The sequence below is a fragment of the Nansenia antarctica genome, assembly GCF_963989245.1.
Source record: "Nansenia antarctica genome assembly, chromosome: 2".
Taxonomy (NCBI): domain Eukaryota; kingdom Metazoa; phylum Chordata; class Actinopteri; order Argentiniformes; family Microstomatidae; genus Nansenia; species Nansenia antarctica.
The window spans coordinates 13551641-13574127 of NC_137675.1; the positions used below are offsets into that span (position 1 = coordinate 13551641).

Sequence of the window (22487 nt, forward strand, 5' to 3'; positions counted from 1 at the left end):
ACCTAGTCTCTAATACTGAGAGATATTCTCTCACACACACTGACACACTGACAGTTACTACTTGAGCCTGAAAGAGACAGGGGTTGAAAGAGAGTGCCTTCACGGAGAGAGGAGAAGTCTCACACACACAAATACATACACACTCTCACACACCCACACACACACACTGAGTGAGTGTGCCAGCCAGCCTGAGCAGCGGGGATATTGTACCCCAGCGCGTGGAGCATCAGGGAGGCAAGAAAAGGAGCGTGGATGGATGCCTTTTGTAGACTCAGTGGCCTGGATCCTCTATGGGTGAGTGAACCTGTGGAACCCTGTCAAAAGCCAGCAGTAGTCAAACTGTTATCTGTTAACTGTTAAGTGATATCTACTCAAATTGAAGTATATTATACTTTATTGCAAAAGTGTGTCTGTTGAGATTGAGCATTTCTGTCTGGTCTTATTGATTGACTCATAGAAGCATCTATTATATATGAATATGGTCCAAAATAATGTATATTTTATTAATGTATTTTTTATTTAATTAATATTTTAGATATAACGAATTTTCATATTAATAATAATTAATAAGCACTTTGAGCTGCAACGGTTGCAGGAAAAGCGCTATACAAATAAAGTTATTATTATTATTATTATTATTATTATTATATTGGCACTAAGGGAGGACATTCAGCTAAGATGGTTTATTTAAACATAATCTACATACCTGTATGTGTATGTGTGTTGCATGCCACTGTATATACAATACTAGAGTAGCAATATGTTTACATGCCGTATAGTAGTAGTACAGGGCTGTATTGACACTGTATTGTCCAATACTGCTAAATCTAGCTTGGCAGAGTAGTGTGTGTACACACAGTGTGTTCTGTGCAGGATTGTCTCCCTGAGGTGACTTCTTTGCCAGCCAGTTTGACGTTATTGTCCTGGCAACATTCCCTTCGACCTGGCACCGTGACACATCGATCGCCGTGCAACAGAGGGGTCGAGGGGAACGTCTTTAAACTGAGGGTTTTACGTTCAGGTTACTCGAGACTTTCCGGGAGTCCCACCTGAGACTACAGAGGGGGCACAGTTTAGTGGCATTCTCCGATGTCACCTGCGTATGTAACTGACTATAGGCTGGCTGAGAAAGGAACTCGGGGGGCGTTAGGGGAAGTCTGAACGGGATAAGTGCCTGAGAAGTAGAGGGCAGACTTAAGCCCTTAAGAATGTTAAATGTTGCTATGTAACTTGATGACGAGGGAAAACGTGGGTTGAGCATTGCTCTCAGTGAACGTACACAGGTAATCCTTTGTCCTTTTGTATAGGAGTAAACCTACACATTCTATACCTTTATTGATAGTAAAAAAAAAGCTTGGAGCTTGGCATCGATCCATACAGAGAGGTATCAGTCAATGCCATTATCTCTCTCTCTCTCTCTCTCTCTCTCTCTCTCTCTCTCTCTCTCTCTCTCTCTCTCTCTATATATATATATATATATATATATATATATATATAGATATGTATATATATATATATATATACAGTATATCAGTCTCATTCAAGTAGATACAAGTGAACTGTCATTAAGGCTACAGGCCATCAGCAGGTCTTCAGGTCAAATGCTGCAGGTTTGATATTGTAAAATGCTTTGGTGCATAGCCTTGTGCAGCATGATCAGCACTTTGGTGCATAGCCCAGAATGTTCTCAATAAAGTTTCCAAAATGGAACATAATGTGCAGAAAAAGAGGTGGACAATGAGATTAAGTATCGCTTTGAGATAACTCTTGGCAGCCGGCAAAAGATACATGGTAATTGTTTGGTGCTCAGGGTGCAGGGTACTCTGATGGTGCTGTTACAGTAGAACATCTACATCTAGCTTTGGGGCCATATCAGGTCACTTCTAGTTTAGTTTAGTTTAGTTAGTTTATTAGTTTATTATATCGAGGACAATCCAAATACATGAACCATATAAAATACAGTAAAAAAGGCAGCAATAGCCTAGTCGGCTAATTTTCAGCTGAAGTCCCCGGCCAGTTGCAACATGGCATCCTGAAAAGTAACGTCATTAGTTAAAATAAAACATTTCAATATTCTAAGAACACGTGGCTGAGACAAGGTACCCCAACGTCACACTTGACAAAAAACACAAGTAAGCAAGCTGAGGTGATTGCAAGCGGCTTAACATCATTTGTCTAAGAATGACCAAGTAGCGTGCGGAAAAAGTTAACGGTTTTGCGAATAAAAGGAACTTTGACAGATGTAATCCGTCATTTAGTTAAAAAGGTGTGGTGTAGAAAACACTGAGTCAGCGAGTTCTGAGGGAGTGTATTCACACCATCCAATTTTCTCTCATCTAAATCAAAATACCTCTAATTTGGGAGACAGGAGAAGGGCAAAACAACCCTGTCCAGCCTGTTTATCTAGTTCTCTAACTCATCTTTGGCTCATCTCTAGCTCAACAATATATATATATATATATATATATATATATATATATATATATATATAACAGGATAACAGGTATTCTCATCTTTCAAGTATTGAAAAAAATAAGCATTATGCATGTATTATGACTACCAATGGCCCCTGGCCCTAGCATTGATTTGATTTTCTTATGATGACTGACGGATAGATGATTCACTTACTTAATGTATATGCTGTAAGTCGCTTTGAATAAAGGTGTCTTCTAAATGCCAAACATGTAAATGAAAATGTAAAATTAATGATAACAAAATTCAAAATGTGACTGAGAGAGTCAGTAGCAGCGTACAGTAGCAGTGTATCTTCTCTCCCAGTTCACATCACTACGCTTCACAGGTAAAAATAGCCACAACGCTGCCATCCAAACCCTGGTCTGATGCACTCACCTACACTCACCTACACTCACACACGCACACACACACACACACACAAACACATGCACACACACACACACACACGCACATAGCAAGCACACACGCACGCACACACACACACACACACACACACACACACACACACACACACACACTACTTCAGCCAGAGCAAAGAAACGCTGCGACCAATAAAGGTCTTGGAGTGTGTTTGACAAGTTGCATTTCATACATAAAAGTCATTAAAAAATGTCTATTCACCCTCTGAAATTGACCACAGGAGTCAGAAGGGTCTGTGAGAAAACCTCCCACTCGCTGTTTCTCTAGCCATCTATCACCCAATGAATGTGGCCCATTTTTGCCCGTAGAAAAAAATAAAATAAAAAAGTTATACAGTAACTGAATGAATTCATGTAGTGTAATAACACATGTATTAATGTGCAGAAACCAGCCATTCCACCATGATGTTATGGCTCCATAAGATACAGTAGACCAGTGTACACATCTATTTAAAGGTCCAGCATGTCGTTTTGTGTATTGCTGGCCCCGCTAGCCACATTGAAAATGTGAAAACGTGCATATGCTACGTTTTCTCATAGCGACAAAGAAACTGCATATCGTTGTAAACAAAAATAAATATGAAACTGGCATGTAAAGGCCAGTGTCCTACCTGATAAAAGATTTTCATCAAGTGGTTGATGGCTACCGGTTTATCATGGCCAATTACCACTATTCTAACAGATAAAACACTTGTGTCACGACCAGCCACCAAGCGCCACCTCTATAGGCCTCACCTGCTGTGGTTAGGGTGGTGGCAGGGCAGTTGTGGCTGGGTGGGTGGGCAGGGTGGGGGCCGTCTGAGTCGGGTGGTGTTGTTGTTGCGTAATGACCCAGCAGCTGCAGTGAATTGTGGTCACTCTCCCTTATCCCCGGTCTTAGCCGGGGAGGACGGTAGCTAGCCGTCTGGCTGCGAGTCCGCACCGTAACACTCTCCAACGAGCTCCAACCCTTAAAACCACTTCCTCTCCCGACTCCACCAAGCCGTCTAGCAACGACAGCCGCCGCGACGGCCCGCCAGCCACCCTGTCCCTCGTTAGGGAGATAAACAGGGAGAGGTGAGAGACAGACAACAACAGAACACTTAGGGGAGGTATTTTAGTCTTTTTACGACGGACATCCGTCTCTCCACCTTCTTGGCCCCAGATGTACTGCACTGATGTAATCTCGAATTTGGCGACGTTTGCCCTAACAACACACAAGCAGTGTATCCCATCCCTAGACTGCATTATTCTATTACAGTTTTGACCTCAGGTGCAGTAATGTGTTGACGTCCACGGCCCACCCTCCCGAAGGGAAAGTTTTTGAAAGTACCGAAGTCAGGGTACGAAAAATTCCAAGACTGACTCAGCTCTTTAAAAAAATTCCCTGTCCAACGAACACACACACTTTCTGTTGACTTGCTGCGGTTTCACTCTTTACTGCCTAGATACACAAGGAGAGACGTACTGAAGGCCGGGCAACACCAGGTCCAAATGTCTCTCTGTCCCACCGAATAATCTCTCAGTAGGCTAATACTCTGACAGTGGTATTAACTGTTAACTGATAGATAATTTTTCACTCAGAGGTGACTGTAGGCTAGGGGAGGCTGGTGGAGGTAGAAATTGGAGCACTGGCTCATTGTAATGCATTGAATGGAATCAGCAATTTTATCAAACACATACATAGATTTGCTGGGTAGTTGGTTAGGTTGGTTGATTGGATAGATGAACGGATAGATGAAAGAGAGGATGGGTAGATGAGACGGTTACAGTAGAGGAGGTAAAGAAAGATCAAAACAATTAAGAGGTTAATCAGTATAGGTTATACTGAGTGAAGCAGTGACTTTACCCCCCACCTAACAATGAAATTCTAAGGGCAGTTGTGATGGCCGAGTGGTTAAGGCATTGGAACCCCGCTCAGCACAGAGCCAACAAGGTGTTTCTTTACAAGATGTCGGTCCACCACAGGAAACCTGACATTGAGAAAAAATTAGTTGTTGATCTACAATTGCGGGATGTTTGAAGTAATGGTGTACACAAACACAAAATGGTTCCCAATGCCTTTGGGATTTCCTTTGCAAAGCCTTTCCTGTAAGACAGGACATTTCAAGAAGTAACTTGGAGAACTGTAAGTAGCGTAACAATGGAATTCAGCAGTCTGCTGTGAAAGCAGAGTGGATAAGATGTTTGGCTTGAAATCCAATGTAGCCTCCCAGTGTTGGTTCAAACCCTGCTCGCGGTGCGCCTTTATGTTGTAAGGCCGCAACAGACTTTCCGCTAATTTGTTGAGCAAAGTCAAAAAGGGGTTACATATCTAAACAGAACACAGGAAAAACATGCGACGTTGCTTTCTCAAAGGAAAGTGTGTTGTTACACGTGTATTTGTGTAATGTAATTGCATTTTTGTAACATGGCTTCTGTGAAAACTCTTTGTGTAAGTCTTCCTCAATAAGAAAACTCTGGTCTATGTCTAGAACTTGAAAAGATATAGTATGTACTACAAATCAGGCAGTACAGAAGGTAGGGCAGCACAGCTGTGATGGGCGAGTGGTTAAGGTGTTGGACTTGAAATCCAGTAGGGTCTCCCTGTGCAGGTTTGAACCCGGCTCACAGTGCAGAGACAATAATGTCCCTCCTTATGTACTCGATGTCCCACTTTTGGAAACCTGACATTCAGGAAAAAATATTGATTGAGTTGTAATTGCAGCATGCAGGATAGATTTTCTGGGTAGTTGAAAGAAAGTCTTCTTATGGATAAAGTTAGAGATACAACAGTCGGATTTGCTCAAGCAAGCCCACCTAATTAGCAATTCTCTTCATTGAATTCAATGCAACTAAATTGCGTTCAGATTTCAAATACTTGAAGAATATGTGACGGTTGCACAGAAGGCCTCAAAACCGTCTCACACGTTCTTACATCTTATATCATTCTTATGTCCATTTGTCTTCTTTTCCTCCAGGATTGGAACCGAACGTGGTACACGGCCAACCCGGACCTGACCCAGTGCTTCCAGAACACCGTTCTGGTGTGGGTCCCCTGCATCTACCTCTGGCTACTCGCCCCATTCTACGCCCTCCATTTCTACTGCCATGACCGTGGATACATCCGCGTCTCCTGCCTCTGCACGGCAAAGATGGTGAGCCTCAATGGTTCTTGTTAAATTAAAGTTATTTTTTCTGAGTGGGGCTGTCCCACTCATATTTTTCCTTTTTAATGACAGACACAGAGTTAGAGATTATGACAGGAAGGATGGGTGAGAGAGAGAGAAGGGATGACATGCAGGATATGTCCGCGGCTGGAATGTAACCGGGATCCCTGCGGTACATGGTCAGCGCTTAATCCACTACGGATCCACTAATCCACCTAAGCACCCCGGTTCTTGTTAGATTTGTTTAGCATACAGTATGTTAGCTTTTTCTTTACCTCACACATCCAAAATCATACAACGGAGCTAATGCTATTGTAGCTCTATTTTAGCTTTATTATATAAATAAAGGTGACAAAACATTAGATGCAAACCCATTGTAAGACAGTTTCCCTTCACAAGTTTAACACTGCTGATGAAACTGTATCAGATTCTTTTGCATATCTGATTATTTTATAGCCAGTTACCCATAACTGCCTTCTGGCTACTACTACAAAGCTAGCCAATATGCTGGCTAGTGCTGACCACAAGAGTAAGCTTATAGGACTACAGAATAGCTGCTAGCTAACACCGACTGCAAGAGTAGGCCTATAGGCCTACAGAATAGCCGCTAGCTAGCAACAACTGCGAAAAGAGTAGGCCTAACACTACAGGGCAGCTAGCGCCGAATGCAAGAGTAGGCCTATAAGACTACACCAAGGTCGTTAACATTATACAAGTCCAGGCACAGTGTCGGAGTGCAGTGACCATATATGCAATAAAAGTAATATGAGAGTGTGAAAAACAAGGCACACATGGTAAGGGTTTGGGCCTGAGCGAAGGGCTTCATGCCTTAGCAAGCGAGAGGGAAATGGCCTGGGGATCTTTAAAGGTTTAGAGGGTAATCAACAGCGCATAGAGATGTTTACAGAGGGCTTCAATGGAGACGGTCAATACAGGACATGGCTCGTTTCAATGTTTTTGGTCACTGTACTTTCTCTTCGATTTTCTTGATGTGGTTACGCTTTAGCCACAGGCTTACACACACACACACTAGCAATTAGTCACAATGCCCAGGTTTTTTTACAACATTATCTCTATCTCTCTCTCCCTTCATTGTGTGTGTGTGTGTGTGTGTGTGTGTGTGTGTGTGTGTGTGTGTGTGTGTGTGTGTGTGTTCAGGTGCTGGGCTTCCTCCTGGCCTCCTTTGGCTTCGTGGAGTTCTTCTACATCCTGCTGGAGAGGAGCCAGGAGATTCACCAGCACATGGTGTTCCTCCTCAGCCCCATCATACGCAGCTTGACCGTGGTAAATATCTACAACTACTCAGGGGAGGCTGGCGGAGGAAGAAATCGGAGGACGGCCTCATTGTAACGCACAGGAACGGAATGAGGAATGTGTTTTTGATACCATTCCTGATTCCGTTCCGTGCATTTACCATGAGCCCGTCCTCCGATTTCTACCTCCACCAGCCTCCCTCTATAACTACTGTTATTCCCACTGGCTTTGTCTCTCTATCTTGCTTTGTACTCTGTCTTTATCTCTCCATCTCTGTCACAGTATACTGCTCTCCTCTGTCTGAAACCTTTAATTTCCAGTGTACTCTGAAATCAGCCGTAGATTAGTAGGGCATGTACTGTAGGGCGGGGGTGCAGTATGGGTGGTATAGTCCAGGGGGGTGTAGTATGGGTGGTAATAGGTCCACCAAGAATGAAGACCTGTTTAGTGTTTACTCTCTGTGGGGGTGTGATGTCAGAAATATGACAGAGGTAGTGGAGCAGAGGCTGTGGGGTGAGAGGGTTTTAGGGGTGAGGGCGGGGGTGGGGGGTGGGGGGGGGGGGGTGGTCTGGAACGATGTAGGCCAGTAGACCTCCTGTAGCAACCCACAGACCCATAACCCCCTTACCCACAACCCCTCTCTCCCTTGGGCTGAAACAGAGCCTCTACACACACGACCTCTCTCCAAATCAGACTTCCTAGCCTACCTGTGGTTGCCTCAGACACCTAAGTCAATATCAATTATCCGTTTGGGTGAAGGAGACATACTGAATCTCTTATACAGTACATGTTAAACATTTATTTTTATTTTAAGAGCATCACTAATCATGATAGAAATCGAACCAGTGGAGGCTGGTGTGGAGGTTTTGAAATCAGAGGACGGACTCAATACCATTCCTCGTTCCATTCCACGCATTACAATGAGCCCGTTCTCCGATTTCTACCTCCACTAGCCTCCCCTGAATCTAGCATAGTAGGGCAGACGGTTGCCACAGTTACCAGACACTGGGATATTTACTTAGCATCGCGATATACTGTAGCTAAATGAAAGCAGATAATTTTCTGGGCAGTGCATGGTAATAGTCACCAGTCACCAGTAGCCCTGGTTTCACCACCACCACTGGTTTCGTTTACGTAAAGCTAGGAACAGGAACAGAGTGTGCTTTGCCATTCAAATCCAAATGTTTCCAAATGGCACCAGTCAATGTATGGGATTATTATTATATAAAAAAAAAAAAAAATGTCACCACTTCCATGGTCCTCTGCTGTCCTTCCTGACCCATGACGGATGGGACACACGCACACACGAGTACATGCACACACACACACACACACACACAGACACACACACACACACACACACACACGCATGCACACACACACACCATGACGCGAAACCCTATTTCTGCCCCTGTGCTCCAGACTTCCCATGTAATTACTAGAAAAGTAGTTTGGGCTCAGTAATGGACTTCCACCCACTGACATCCCCTCCACTCGTTGGGAGCCATGTCTGGCTCTGCAGTGTGGTTAGTTAGGCAACACGTGTAGAAAAGGACAAATGAATCAACAACCACACTGCGCAGAGGTTTATCTCTATAGTCTACCTAGCGACAGTGTGCTGTGGTGTTTTTGATTGGTAAAGAGTGAGTGGATATAATTACGAGGTCAGTGGCTTTAAATAGGATAGTGCCGTGGTTTAGAATGTTCATCCCAATGCAACCAGTATGGCAACTATTATGCAACTTAAAATCACCACCCTCTCCTTATGGCGGTGAGCTGGCCCGGCAGAATGACGTCTCACTTAACCAAAAGTCAGACAGGAATAATTATTGCTCAATGTTGAGACACCTGACAGCTGTGCCTAAACACTGAATCGACCTGGTTTTCCGAGTGAAATAGAGAGTCAGAAATACAGTGCAATTAAGAAGTAATGCGTGGACGGAGGGAGGGCATGTCGTAATACATCTGTTGTTTTACTGGGGAAATCAGCAGGATAGCATCTGTGTCTGTGGCCAGGGAAATCCCAATCTCACCGCCTCCTCTCTCAACCAAAACCAACAAAGCTAAATCCAATCTCATCCAACTGGTTCTGTTTAGGCTGTGTTTACCAGCCCTGAGACGGAGACTAGACTGGGAGAATGAAGACGGATTGCTGATCCGGGGGGATTTAATTTTTTTATTTTCTAATCTTCAAAGGCGTACTCTTTCCAGAGCAGTTCACATGCAAAGCAGACGCTTGGCTTTTACAGACTCTAGTCCATTGTAATGCAACTGGATGTAGTCTGACTTCTCTCTCTCTCTCCACCCCCTCTCCCTCCCTTCCTCCCTCCCTCTCTCTCCCTCCATCTCTATATCTCCCCTCCCTCTCTCCCAGGTCCTGGCCATATGCATCATCCAGTTGGAGAGGATACGAGGCTGCCGATCCTCCGTGTTCCTCTTCCTGTTCTGGGTTCTGGCAGTGGTGTGTTCCCTGGTGCCCCTCAGGGCCAAGATCCAGCTGGCCATGGAAGAGGTACAAAACCATCCCATCTCATATCCCATCCCATACCATACCATACTATACCATCAAAATCAAATCAAATTTTATTTGTATACCATACCATACCAAACCATACCATACCATACTATACTATACTATACCATACCATACCATACCATACCATACCATACTATACTATACTATACTATACCATACCATACAATACCATACAATACCATCCCTGCCATGCCATGCCATGTCATACCATATCATGTCACGACACAATATGATCAAATGCGATACGATGTGAATATGATGCCATATGATAATATAATACGATATGACATAACCCTGCCAGGGAACATCCAGGGAAATTCATACATTTCACAGCAGGGTAATAAACCCAGAGGCAGGCTAGGGAGCCAAAAGGTTGGTGAGCTGAAGAAATGCCACCGCAATGACAGAAGAGTGTGCAACTTCCATTCTCATGTCAGTTTGTTAGAGTTATGTTCCGTTAGTCAGCAGCAGCAGTCCGTCGTCTTGGGTGTGCATTCCACTTCCTCCTCCTCCTTTCCTTTTATAGACGAGGGTAATGACACAGGCACTAATCCTTATATATCCGAATCGCGCGTCTGCTTAGGTTTGCACTCATTGACCCCCCGGCGGAATCTAGGTTGCCTGAAGGGTTGTTTTGTTGTCTACCCATAGTCTAGACCAGTGACTGATAGCGTTTGCTCAGAAGAGGTAGCTGTGTCTACATTTGGTTTTTTTAATACATGCCCTTAAACATCGCCCGACGTGAGCCCTGAGTCGGCGAGGAGCCTGGCCAATTCTGGTCTGCTCTTTTCTAAACCATGTGTGTGCAGATTCCCACTCTCTTCCTGTGTCTCCTCTCTCCTCCAACCTCCCAACACTGCAATCATTGTCCTATATATCCAGGCCTACCTTCTATAAAAAAACACAAACAGCCAAAGCAAATTGCATTTGCGCTTCTATAAACACACACGCGCGCACGCGCACGCACACACACACACACACACACACACACACACACACACACACACACAGACGCACACACACACACACACACACACACATATCCATATTTCCAGTTTTATCGCGCCCAGTGTGACTGTGCTGCGCTAGGCGAGGGTAATGATGGCCCTGGGAAAAACGTTGGTGAGGCGAGGCAACCCAGGGTCAGACCCGAGTCTCGTCAGCACGCCTTGTATGAGCCTGAGAAGCCAGCTAGCTGCCAGTAAACCCTCAGACCGGGACATAGGATATGTGCATTGTCTCCACACACTGACACATTTAAAGTCGGATATACAGAGCTCAGATGCACAGCCACATACACACGTGTACATGCACATTATGCACAAGGTATACTCCACCAGTAGTGACAATTTGGACAATCTCAGAGAGGGTCTGATCATCTTTATTCAACAATACACTGGATAGACAGGGGAACATAATACACTTGCTATATACAGTATATAAGCATCTCAACCGAGAGTCTCTCAATCAAGCGCATAAGACACATTTCCAAGTAAATATAATTGTTGTGAGAAGGCAGAGAGAGTTCATGTTTGCAGACCCGACCAATTCCCTCTGCCCAGCCTCACCATGACCTATATTTACCACCCACTCAGCTCAGCTCAGCCCATTCTCAACCTGTTTTGCTGTGCGGTCGGAACCAGCCTCCCGTCCATATCTCCTCTGTGGGTACAACATCACTCCAGGGAAATGCTTTTACCACTATAGCTCACCACGTTCGCGCACTCAGTCACACACACTGGCCTACACACTACACACTAGCTAGCACACAAAGAGAAACTGGTAAACAGAAACTTCAGCCAGAAAAGGCTTGCCCCCTAAGTATGTTAAGAATAACATGGGAACACCACATTTCGCATATGTTGTCGAGTGGTTAATATCTGCGTTTTGGCTCGTGGCCTCTCAGAGTGAGGGGCGGACGCTGGTTTGTTGAACCACAATCTCTTCTATTTACAGATGCAGGCCCAGTGGCGTGACGGGGAGTTTTTATACAATCGTTTTATTTATATAAAGCGAGCCATTAAAGCTTTTGGTTTTTCACAAAGATTTGGCTGCACAGTTCAAAATAAGCTTTATTGAGTCTGTGATCCTGGCATATAACCATATCCGGTGGTATACAGTGCAATAATATGCCTTATGTGTGGAAGTTGTTAGTTTCTTATCAGACTCGAGCTTGAATGTTGTGAAACACACGCACAAAAAAACATTGGTTCCTGTGCCACATAAAGTACAATCATTAATTAGATAATGAATGTTTATATGATTGGACAAAATAAAACTCATTTAGCTTTTAGCACACACTTTGGGATGTAAGGACAATGTTGTTTTTCTGTGGTGTGCGTATGGACAGTATTCTGCAGTACCAATTCCATCCTTAAAGAAAGACACAGGCAGGTCCTTACTAAAGTAAATCATTAACGGTTGCACACCAATTCAATTAGGGAGATAACAATGACAACGCTGATTTTGCTGCTCCTTACTGTGTATGTTCTCTCTGATAGGACATCTCCAGTGATATCGTGCCAATCTCCTTACTGTATATCTGTATGTGTATTTATACTGTATGTGTTCTCTCTGACAGGGCATCTCCAGTGATATCGTGCGGTACTTGGCCTTCTTCTCCTACTTCACTCTACAGCTGGCCCAGCTCTTCCTCTGCTGTTTCGCCGACCAAGCGCCTTTAGGAAAGACTGTCCTCGACAAGGTAAGCATGCAAACACGGGTTAGCGCCCGCTGCCCACTTCCGTCAATATGCTCCCTCCTTCCAAAATTGCTAAAAAGAATGCCCGGGTAGCCATCTTGTGGTTTTGAACTTTTCTTGTCAACACACTTGTCCTTTTGGAGGAAGCTAGGTGAATCACTTCCTCCCCCACTGCCCACTCTCACTCTGGTTTCCTATGAGGAGAGTGTGAATGAATGTGTGTGTGTGTGTGTGTGTGTGTGTGTGTGTGTGTGTGTGTGTCTGTGTGTGTGTGGTGTGTTTGTGTGACACGTGTGTGTGGTCTCCATCCCCGTCCATTCCATCCAGACGACTCACATCTTTTTGGGATAACATGACCCGTGTCTCGACCGCTACACCGACGCAGTTCCGCAATACAGTACACATTAACAACGCACCCTCTCACTGACCTATCAAATATGAGCCTGGCAACAACCGACCAATCCAAAAAAACATACATTCTGTGACAAACGAAACATACATTCTGTTACGTAATGAAGTAATGTGGTGCAGTGAGTCCGTGCGAGCCAATGTGACGCAAGATTTTCGGAGAAAAAGAGAAAATAAACTCAAAAAGCCCCTAATGTCTCCCAGCATCTGCCCGGCGGTGACCGAGGTTGAGAAGCCACAGTGTGCTGGGGGAGCCACACCCATGGGCCCCTCCCTGTCCTCTCTCCCCACGTCTTGGTCAGAGTTACTCACTCACAACAGATGGATCCAGTGAGGGAGGGAGGGAGGAAGGGATGGATGGAGAGAGACCTCCGGTGAGGGGGTGGTATAGGGAAGAGGGATAGTGCAAAGTTCTGGCGTAGGCACAAATAACTGGTGTGTGTGTGTGTGTGTGTGTGTGTGTGTGTGTGTGTGTGTGTGTGTGTGTATGTGTGTGTGTGTAAGACTGTGTGCATTCAGCATGCCACAGTGACGACACATTTCCACCAAACGAAAGATCTCCTCCCCACCCTGCCCTAACACTAACCTCTGTTTATGTTTTTCTCTGGGACTCCAGTCCCCAGCTAGTAACACAGTCTCCTCAAAGTTCACTACCACCACACTGAATCATAACCTCATTAACATCCGGTAAACAGGGCCTCCACAAGTACATCATTCAACCATCAAAGCCTCTATGGAGTCCTATGTTTTCGAAAGCCTTTAAACATTGACAGATTTACTTGGTGGGGACATTCTAGTGACCGTGGCTTTTAATCTGTTTCAGAACCCATGTCCAGTCAAGGATGCTTCTTTCCTTTCAAAGATACTCTTCTGGTGGTTCACTGGGTAAGATGGTTTTACCAATCTTTCCATCAGTGGAAGCTGGAGGAGGTAGAAATCGGAGGACGGGCTCATTGTAATACGTGAGCCCGTCCTCCAATTTCTGCCTCCACCAGCCTCCACTGCTTTCACCATAGGATTGTATAAAACCGACCGAGAAGATCCTCTGTGTATAACATACAATGTGTATGTCTGTGTGTGACTGTATCATCGTTGTTCCCTCAGGCTTGTTATCAAGGGCTACCGAACCCCTCTGGAAGCTGAAGACTTGTGGACTCTGAGGGAGGAGGACTCATCAGACAAGATCATCTCTGACCTGGAGGAAGAGTGGACGACAGAGTGCGGCAAACTCCAACAGTGAGAAACACTCCTAATCCTCAACTCCTTTGCGCTAACTACTACCATCTAGCTTACGGATGAAAAAGCCTCAAAAGCCAATGTCTATTTTATGGGGCTGTGGTCAAACTTCAATAGAGTGTTTGTCGTGAAGATGAAGGTCCCTCGGGGCACTTGCGTAGTTGCAATCATGGTAATCGAAATGCGAGCTGTTTCATCAGAGACATATTTGGGCTGAAAATAGGTCAAACGCAATCCCCTGAGGTCGTACCGCAACGTTAAGACGAGAGCCCTGTGTCATTTTCAACTCTTGTTAACACGTCCATCCACGCTTTGAAGATCTATCGTTAAGGCCATAACCTTGCGTTAAGTACTCCTCTACGCGTCTGGATAATGATTTTTACGGCTGCAAGAAAAACTCCCGCCACACTTTTCTGTGCATCAGTGATGCGTTAACTTAACAACAATTACTTTTTTTTTTCTTCTTCCTTTTGTCTGTTTCACATTAAAAACTTAAAAGGCGCCGGCCGGCCGGCACCATGTCGAGCCATCCATCCCTGACGCAAATGCCCCGTCTGTTCTGTTGTTCCCCCCTCTCCCCTGGCAGGCAGGAGAAGGCCCTGGCATCGGGCGTGGCGCTGGGCTCCAGACTGCCCTCCGACCAGGCCCAGCTCCTCAGGAAGCTCCAGAAGGAACAGAGCTCCGGGTTCTGTCTGCTGAGGACCCTGGCCCGCAGCTTCGGCCCTTACTTCCTGACCGGAACGCTGTGCATCATGGTCCACGACGCCTTCATGTTCGCCATCCCTCAGGTGCTAAGGTAAGAGGAGCTTTCCGGAATATTCTCACTGCAGTCGTCTCCATGGGAAAGTCATCCGAAAACAAGTCCGCAACCCAAAAACTGGGATGTACTTGACCCAGCAACCCAAGTTTCAAGTCCAACAGCTATTCTCGACAGCCCTGACATTGACATCTAAACAAAAACAGACTCCGGTGACCTAGACACTGAGCCACAGCTGACCTCTGACCCCCGCCACGCCACCAGTCAGTCAGACAGACAGGAATCTTGTTGTTGTTGCACAACACCATGGCTTGGTGGAAGTGTTAATTACGGTCATGGGCCTGTGAGCGAGAGAAGAGAGGGAAAAGAAGACCACAGCTCTCTGCTGAGGCATGGAGGACGCTACAGGAGGGAAGGAGAGAGAGAAAGAGGGAGAGAGGGAGGGATAGAGAGAAGAAGCAAGGCTCTAAATGGTAGAAATGCTGAGGTCGCGCTGGTGGACCACAATAAGGGAGCCGCTGGCCAAGAGTGAGGGCAGACCCAGCCACAAGAGCAGCAGTGTTGTGCAATCCGAGCAGCTTTGTGAGTTGACTGGGACCAGTAGGGCATGCGGCCACACAGCAATGCTTGCAATCCCATTGACTAAGGCAACACAGTCTAACGTATGGTATAAATGTGGGGAATTGTAAACTTGACCTTGCACAAAAGTTGACACAAGGAACAATAACATGTCAGTATTTTACTGCATGTCTCCATAAAACGCGGTGGAATTGGCATTTGTAGTGCATTTGAATGTAGCGTACCGTAGCCTTGTGTGTTACACTGTGAATGTTGGTACATAGAGCATAACATACTCTGCAAATTGCTGTACTTCCAAGTGTTTTTGGAACAGACCATGTTTAATAGTAGGTCTTCATCGGGTCTCCATAGCATAGAGTTTACAGAGAGGTCTTACAAATATGATACACAAAAGGGCCTTTACACATCACAGGGCCGACCTGAACCATACTGAGTTGGCTGATGTTTTCCTTTCACAAGTAGAGTTAGAGCACTTGTTATAGCTGCGTAACCAGGCCAGCCCAGTACAGCTCAGCTTAGTTCTGCTCGGTTTAGCCCTGCACTGTGAATTAGAGTCAAGTGTCTTCAAGACGTTCTCTACATCAAATTGTAGGTCCTCATCAGGTCTCAATAGCAAAGTGTAAACAAAGAGGTTTTTACGAAGTTCTCTATCGCTACACCTCTCCTCACCCCTATTACCTCCCCCATTCTCCCCCACAGTCTGCTGCTGAGCTTCATGAGGGACGAAGACGCCCCCTTGTGGAAGGGCTACTTCTATGCCACCCTGATGTTCCTGCTGTCCTGCCTCCAGTCCCTGTTCAACCACCAGTACATGTACACCTGTTTCACCGTGGGCATGAGGGTAAAGACAGCCGTGATGGGCCTGGTCTACAGAAAGGTACGGATTTAGTTGGGATGTGTGTGTGGGGTGTGCGTGTGTGTGTGTGTGTGTTGGGAGGAGGGGTTGTTTATGGACAAGAGGGCGAAGACAGCTGTGGTGGATCTGTACATATGTACATATGTCTCGCGACTCTCGCCAGAAGGCAGAGCAGAGGGCTTGACGTAAATATTGACTCTAATGGCAATATTGAATGTTTGCATTTTTCCTCCTTGGGAAAACATTGTGGTGAATTTCTTAGTTGTAGTTTATGTATGTTGGAGGAAAGGGGGGGTGCATGTCAAGAAACCATCATGCTTTCTACCCAAGGTTACACTCTTAGAAAAAAAGGGTCCCAAAAGGGTTCTTCATCTGTTTTTACATTTGGATCTCTATATTGTTCCATGTAGAACCCTTTTGGGTTCCATTTAGAACCCCCCAGTGGAAAGGGTTCAATGCAAAACCCTAGCTAGAGTATAGGGCAGAATCCTAACTTGAAACATTGTTGTTACTAGAGTTATTACACCGTTATTACATGGTTATAGTGACAACTTGGTGTAAAGTGTTACCCGGAAAAGAGGCAAGATATAAAGAACTATTAACACCAGATGTCACAGTTATATAATATTTACAACAATTACTATTTTGGTTCTGACACTTCTGCTCTGTTTCTGTCTCTAGTCCAGAGTGGTAAACATGTTTCTGTCTCTAGTCCAGAGTGATAAACATGTTTCTGTCTCTAGTCCAGAGTGATAAACATGTTTCTGTCTCTAGTCCAGAGTGATAAACATGTTTCTGTCTCTAGTCCAGAGTGATAAACATGTTTCTGTCTCTAGTCCCTAGTGATAAACATGTTTCTGTCTCTAGTCCAGAGTGATAAACATGTTTCTGTCTCTAGTCCAGAGTGATAAACATGTTTCTGTCTCTAGTCCAGAGTGATAAACATGTTTCTGTCTCTAGTCCCTAGTGATAAACATGTTTCTGTCTCTAGTCCAGAGTGGTAAACATGTTTCTGTCTCTAGTCCAGAGTGGTAAACATGTTTCTGTCTCTAGTCCAGAGTGATAAACATGTTTCTGTATCTAGTCCAGAGTGATAAACATGTTTCTGTCTCTAGTCCCTAGTGATAAACATGTTTCTGTCTCTAGTCCAGAGTGATAAACATGTTTCTGTATCTCGTCCAGAGTGATAAACATGTTTCTGTCTCTAGTCCAGAGTGATAAACATGTTTCTGTCTCTAGTCCAGAGTGGTAAACATGTTTCTGTCTCTAGTCCAGAGTGATAAACATGTTTCTGTATCTAGTCCAGAGTGATAAACATGTTTCTGTATCTAGTCCAGAGTGGTAAACATGTTTCTGTCTCTAGTCCCTAGTGATAAACATGTTTCTGTCTCTAGTCCAGAGTGATAAACATGTTTCTGTCTCTAGTCCAGAGTGATAAACATGTTTCTGTCTCTAGTCCCTAGTGGTAAACATGTTTCTGTATCTAGTCCAGAGTGATAAACATGTTTCTGTCTCTAGTCCCTAGTGATAAACATGTTTCTGTCTCTAGTCCAGAGTGATAAACATGTTTCTGTCTCTAGTCCAGAGTGATAAACATGTTTCTGTCTCTAGTCCCTAGTGATAAACATGTTTCTGTCTCTAGTCCCTAGTGGTAAACATGTTTCTGTCTCTAGTCCAGAGTGATAAACATGTTTCTGTCTCTAGTCCAGAGTGATAAACATGTTTCTGTCTCTAGTCCAGAGTGATAAACATGTTTCTGTCTCTAGTCCAGAGTGATAAACATGTTTCTGTCTCTAGTCCAGAGTGATAAACATGTTTCTGTCTCTAGTCCAGAGTGATAAACATGTTTCTGTCTCTAGTCCAGAGTGATAAACATGTTTCTGTCTCTAGTCCAGAGTGATAAACATGTTTCTGTCTCTAGTCCAGAGTGATAAACATGTTTCTGTCTCTAGTCCCTAGTGGTAAACATGTTTCTGTCTCTAGTCCAGAGTGATAAACATGTTTCTGTCTCTAGTCCCTAGTGATAAACATGTTTCTGTCTCTAGTCCCTAGTGATAAACATGTTTCTGTCTCTAGTCCAGAGTGATAAACATGTTTCTGTCTCTAGTCCAGAGTGATAAACATGTTTCTGTCTCTAGTCCAGAGTGATAAACATGTTTCTGTCTCTAGTCCAGAGTGATAAACATGTTTCTGTCTCTAGTCCAGAGTGATAAACATGTTTCTGTCTCTAGTCCAGAGTGGTAAACATGTTTCTGTCTCTAGTCCCTAGTGGTAAACATGTTTCTGTCTCTAGTCCAGAGTGATAAACATGTTTCTGTATCTCGTCCAGAGTGATAAACCTGTTTCTGTCTCTAGTCCAGAGTGATAAACATGTTTCTGTCTCTAGTCCAGAGTGATAAACATGTTTCTGTCTCTAGTCCCTAGTGGTAAACATGTTTCTGTCTCTAGTCCAGAGTGATAAACATGTTTCTGTCTCTAGTCCAGAGTGATAAACATGTTTCTGTATCTCGTCCAGAGTGATAAACCTGTTTCTGTCTCTAGTCCAGAGTGATAAACATATTTCTGTATCTAGTCCAGAGTGATAAACCTGTTTCTGTCTCTAGTCCCTAGTGATAAACAGTGCTTCCAGAAGAACCTGCACGGTCGGGGAGATTGTGAACCTGGTCTCAGCTGACACTCAGAAGCTCATGGACTTTGTGGTGTACTTCAACGCGGTGTGGCTCGCTCCCATTGAGATAGCCCTCTGTCTCTACTTCCTTTGGCAGGTAAGGCACAAAATGGCTGCTGTTTTTGTTGGCACAACGTTTCTTATCCCGCATCCGACATGTAATAACGATATACAAATTACCCTATCACTATATAACCTGTAACATGTCAATACAGTGTAACTCGTATGTTATTACAGAAGTATAGGGGTAACTTAAGGTAAAGTGTTAAATGTATGTAAATTTTTCAGCATCTTGGTCCATCTGCGCTTGCTGGCATCGCCACGGTGATCCTCATATTCCCACTCAACGGATTCATCGCCAAGAAAAGGAGTAAACTGCAGGTAGGCTATTGGTCAAGAGATCCTTCTGCTCCCTGGGCCTCAGGGCAGTGGCAGCATCAGAGAGTCATCTGGACTGTTTGATCAAGGATTCCACAGCTGGTTTAGATAGTTGATCCATGGGCGTAAGGGTTGTATGTGTCTGTGTGTGTGTGTGTGTGTGTGTGTGCGTGTGTGTGTGTGTGTGTGTGTGTGTGTGTCTCTCTCTCTCTCACGTAATGTCCTCTTTTGATGTCTGTACCACTCTCCACCATGTTACACTTATGAAAAACAACCACAGGAAAACGGGGGCTATAAAAGCTATATTTTTCATTTCTTTTTTGGGAAAAACAACAGACGTTCAGCAATAATGCCAATTTAATCGAACTTACAGTTGAGAATGTGGCGCACTGACCGCCGCTTTCCTGGCTCTTTGTTGTTTCCTTGTTGTAAAATGGCTAAGTGTTAAGAGCTGTGACCAGTACTGTAACATTGTCAGTGTGACTGTAATTAAATCAAACCAGTCATACTTGTTGTGGAAGTGCAACTACTCGAATAAACATTGCTAAATCCATGTCTTTGATCCAGGAGGTACAGATGAAGTTCATGGACAGACGGATCAAACTGATGAACGAGATCCTGAACGGGATCAAGATCTTGAAGTTCTACGCCTGGGAGAAGGCCTTCCTGGAACAGGTCCTAGGCTACAGGCAGAAGGAGCTGAAGGCCCTGAAGAAGTCCCAGATCCTTTACTCAATCTCCATCGCATCCTTCAACTCCTCCACTTTCCTGGTATGTCAGCAACTGACGTTTACGTATTGGAGTGGAGGCTGGTGGAGGTAGAAATCGGAGGACAGGCTCACTGCAATGCATGGAATGGAATGAGTAATGGTGTGAAACACGTGCGTTGGATACCGTTCCTCATTCCATTCCATGCATTACCATGAGCACGATTTCTGCCTCCAACAGCCTCCAGTGAGATCTGCATATCTCACTCACTGTCTACAGTATGTAGGCTTGCTATGTTTCCCAATACAACCCTTTTTATCCTACATATTCCTTCCCCAGATTGCCTTTGCCATGTTTGGGGTCTACGTGATGATTGATGAAAAGAATGTCCTGGACGCACAGAAGATCTTTGTATCCATGGCTCTCATCAACATTTTGAAGACCCCCCTCAGCCAGCTTCCCTTTGCAATGAGCACAACCATGCAGGTGAGATTCAATGTCCACAGCTTTGATGGGCAGGGCCAGGAGTTTTTTCCTGACCACGTGGCCTGACCAGAAAAATACTCCAGAACCTTGTTATGGGTTATGCCTGTAGCTTTTCCTAACAAGGGCGACATGGTCAGGAAAAACTCTTGGCCCTATTCATGAGACCTAGCTGATGAAGAAAACCCCTGATTTTGAGCTGGTTCATAAATAACAATGTTCTCTCATCTCTATGTTCCAGGCCATTGTTTCCTTGAAACGCCTTGGAAAATACCTGTGCTCAGAGGAGCTGAAAGTACAAGATGTGATCAAAGCTCCTTTCAGTACAGGTGAGAATCCCTACCTCCACCAGGGGAGACTAGTGGACGTAGAAATCGTAGGACGTGCTCATTGTAATGTGTGGAATGGAATGGATTTTTTTTTTCAGTGTGATACCATTCCATCCATGCATTACAACGAGCCCGTCCTCAGATTTCTACCTCCACCAGTCTACCCTAACCTACACCTAACCTTATTGGTATCTTGCACCAGCCTCTTCTACCTCAACAATGCTCACTAGCCTGTACACGCACTCACATTGAAGATTTGTTTATATTCACGGAATCCCATAACCTCATTTTGGGGTAACGTGTGTGTTGTCACTTCCGGGGAGTGAGGCCGCCGGGGAGACGCGGTAATTATAGGATGTTCCCGTCCAGCGGTCGACTGTAAATCGCAGCTCTGAGTCAGACATATGATTCAGGGGGAATAAAGGCTCCCCTCGTCTGTAATCTGTCAACACTTCCGAAGACAGCTTGTGAAAACACACAACTCTGTAATTTTGAGGATTATGCTAATTAGATCTCTTGTAATTATGTACAGTCTGCAATTTGGCATGTCACTGGGAAGGAAATAATATTTTGGAAAGTCTGCTCAAATGCATAAACTAAGGTATGCCTACTGTACAGACAGGAAACAGTGGAGACTTCAAATGAGACATTCAACTCCCTCTCTCCTCTCTTTCCTTCTCTCTCCTTTCTCTCTCGTCTCCCCTCTTTCTCTCTCTTTTTCTAAGATGGGGAAGGTGTTGTGATAGACAATGGAACTTTCAGTTGGTCTAGAGAGGGCCCTCCATGTCTCAAAAGGTAACACGGTCGACCAATTACACACTCATAACATCTCAAATCTAACAGGAGTTGTTGAGGCTCATATTCTCCCTCCTTTGTTAACAGGATCAATGTGCGCGTACCCCAGGGCTCGTTAGTGGCTGTGGTGGGGCACGTCGGTAGTGGGAAGTCCTCACTACTGTCTGCTATGCTCGGGGAGACTGAGAAGAGGAGTGGCAGTGTATCTGTGAAGGTACAGACTTTTTCTCAGGGGAGGCAGGTGGAGCTAGAAATCCGAGGGCTCAGTGTCCCTCCACTGGTCTGAGGAAACACTTTGAATGTAATGCTGACACTGATCTCGATCCCGTACAGTTGAGTCATATAATTTCAATTGAAGTCAATTCTGATCTGGTCTCTCTTTATTCTCTCTCACCTCCACAGGGCTCTGTGGCCTACGTCCCCCAACAAGCCTGGATCCAGAATGCCACTGTCCATGACAACATTATGTTTGGCCGTGAGAAGCTGAAGACCTGGTACCAACGCGTGCTGGAGGCCTGTGCCCTCCTGCCTGACCTGAAGATCCTACCCGCTGGAGACACCACAGAGATTGGGGAGAAGGTATGATCTCATACTACTCTGATATGGAGTAGAACCAAACAAACCAAATGCCTTCTAGTTCTAGAACTCACACTTGTCTTTCATTATGGGTGCGTTCGTAAATTCGCTCTGGAAATCTGATCAGCACTCATGGAATGCCTCTTGTCCAATACAATTACTTGGTCCTTTTATGACGATTAACCCAGTGTGCACTGCGGC

At 44.8% G+C, this 22487-nt stretch overlaps 1 protein-coding gene across 1 annotated transcript in view; it reads left to right on the forward strand.

Moving 5' to 3' along the window:
- Positions 1–252: 252 nt before the first annotated feature.
- Positions 253–22487, forward strand: part of abcc6a (ATP-binding cassette, sub-family C (CFTR/MRP), member 6a) — a gene marked incomplete at both ends in the record, with an annotated part of 28437 nt that continues 6202 nt past the window's right edge. Inside the window, 17 exons of the mRNA XM_080524735.1 lie at positions 253–294; positions 5834–6010; positions 7181–7306; positions 9651–9788; positions 12394–12516; positions 13745–13806; positions 14026–14157; positions 14744–14953; positions 16193–16370; positions 18953–19114; positions 19306–19398; positions 19963–20166; positions 20443–20589; positions 20828–20915; positions 21641–21710; positions 21798–21924; positions 22113–22289. Coding sequence (XP_080380861.1) covers positions 253–294; positions 5834–6010; positions 7181–7306; positions 9651–9788; positions 12394–12516; positions 13745–13806; positions 14026–14157; positions 14744–14953; positions 16193–16370; positions 18953–19114; positions 19306–19398; positions 19963–20166; positions 20443–20589; positions 20828–20915; positions 21641–21710; positions 21798–21924; positions 22113–22289 — 2256 coding nt within the window. The remainder of the gene's footprint in view (positions 295–5833; positions 6011–7180; positions 7307–9650; positions 9789–12393; positions 12517–13744; positions 13807–14025; positions 14158–14743; positions 14954–16192; positions 16371–18952; positions 19115–19305; positions 19399–19962; positions 20167–20442; positions 20590–20827; positions 20916–21640; positions 21711–21797; positions 21925–22112; positions 22290–22487) is intronic.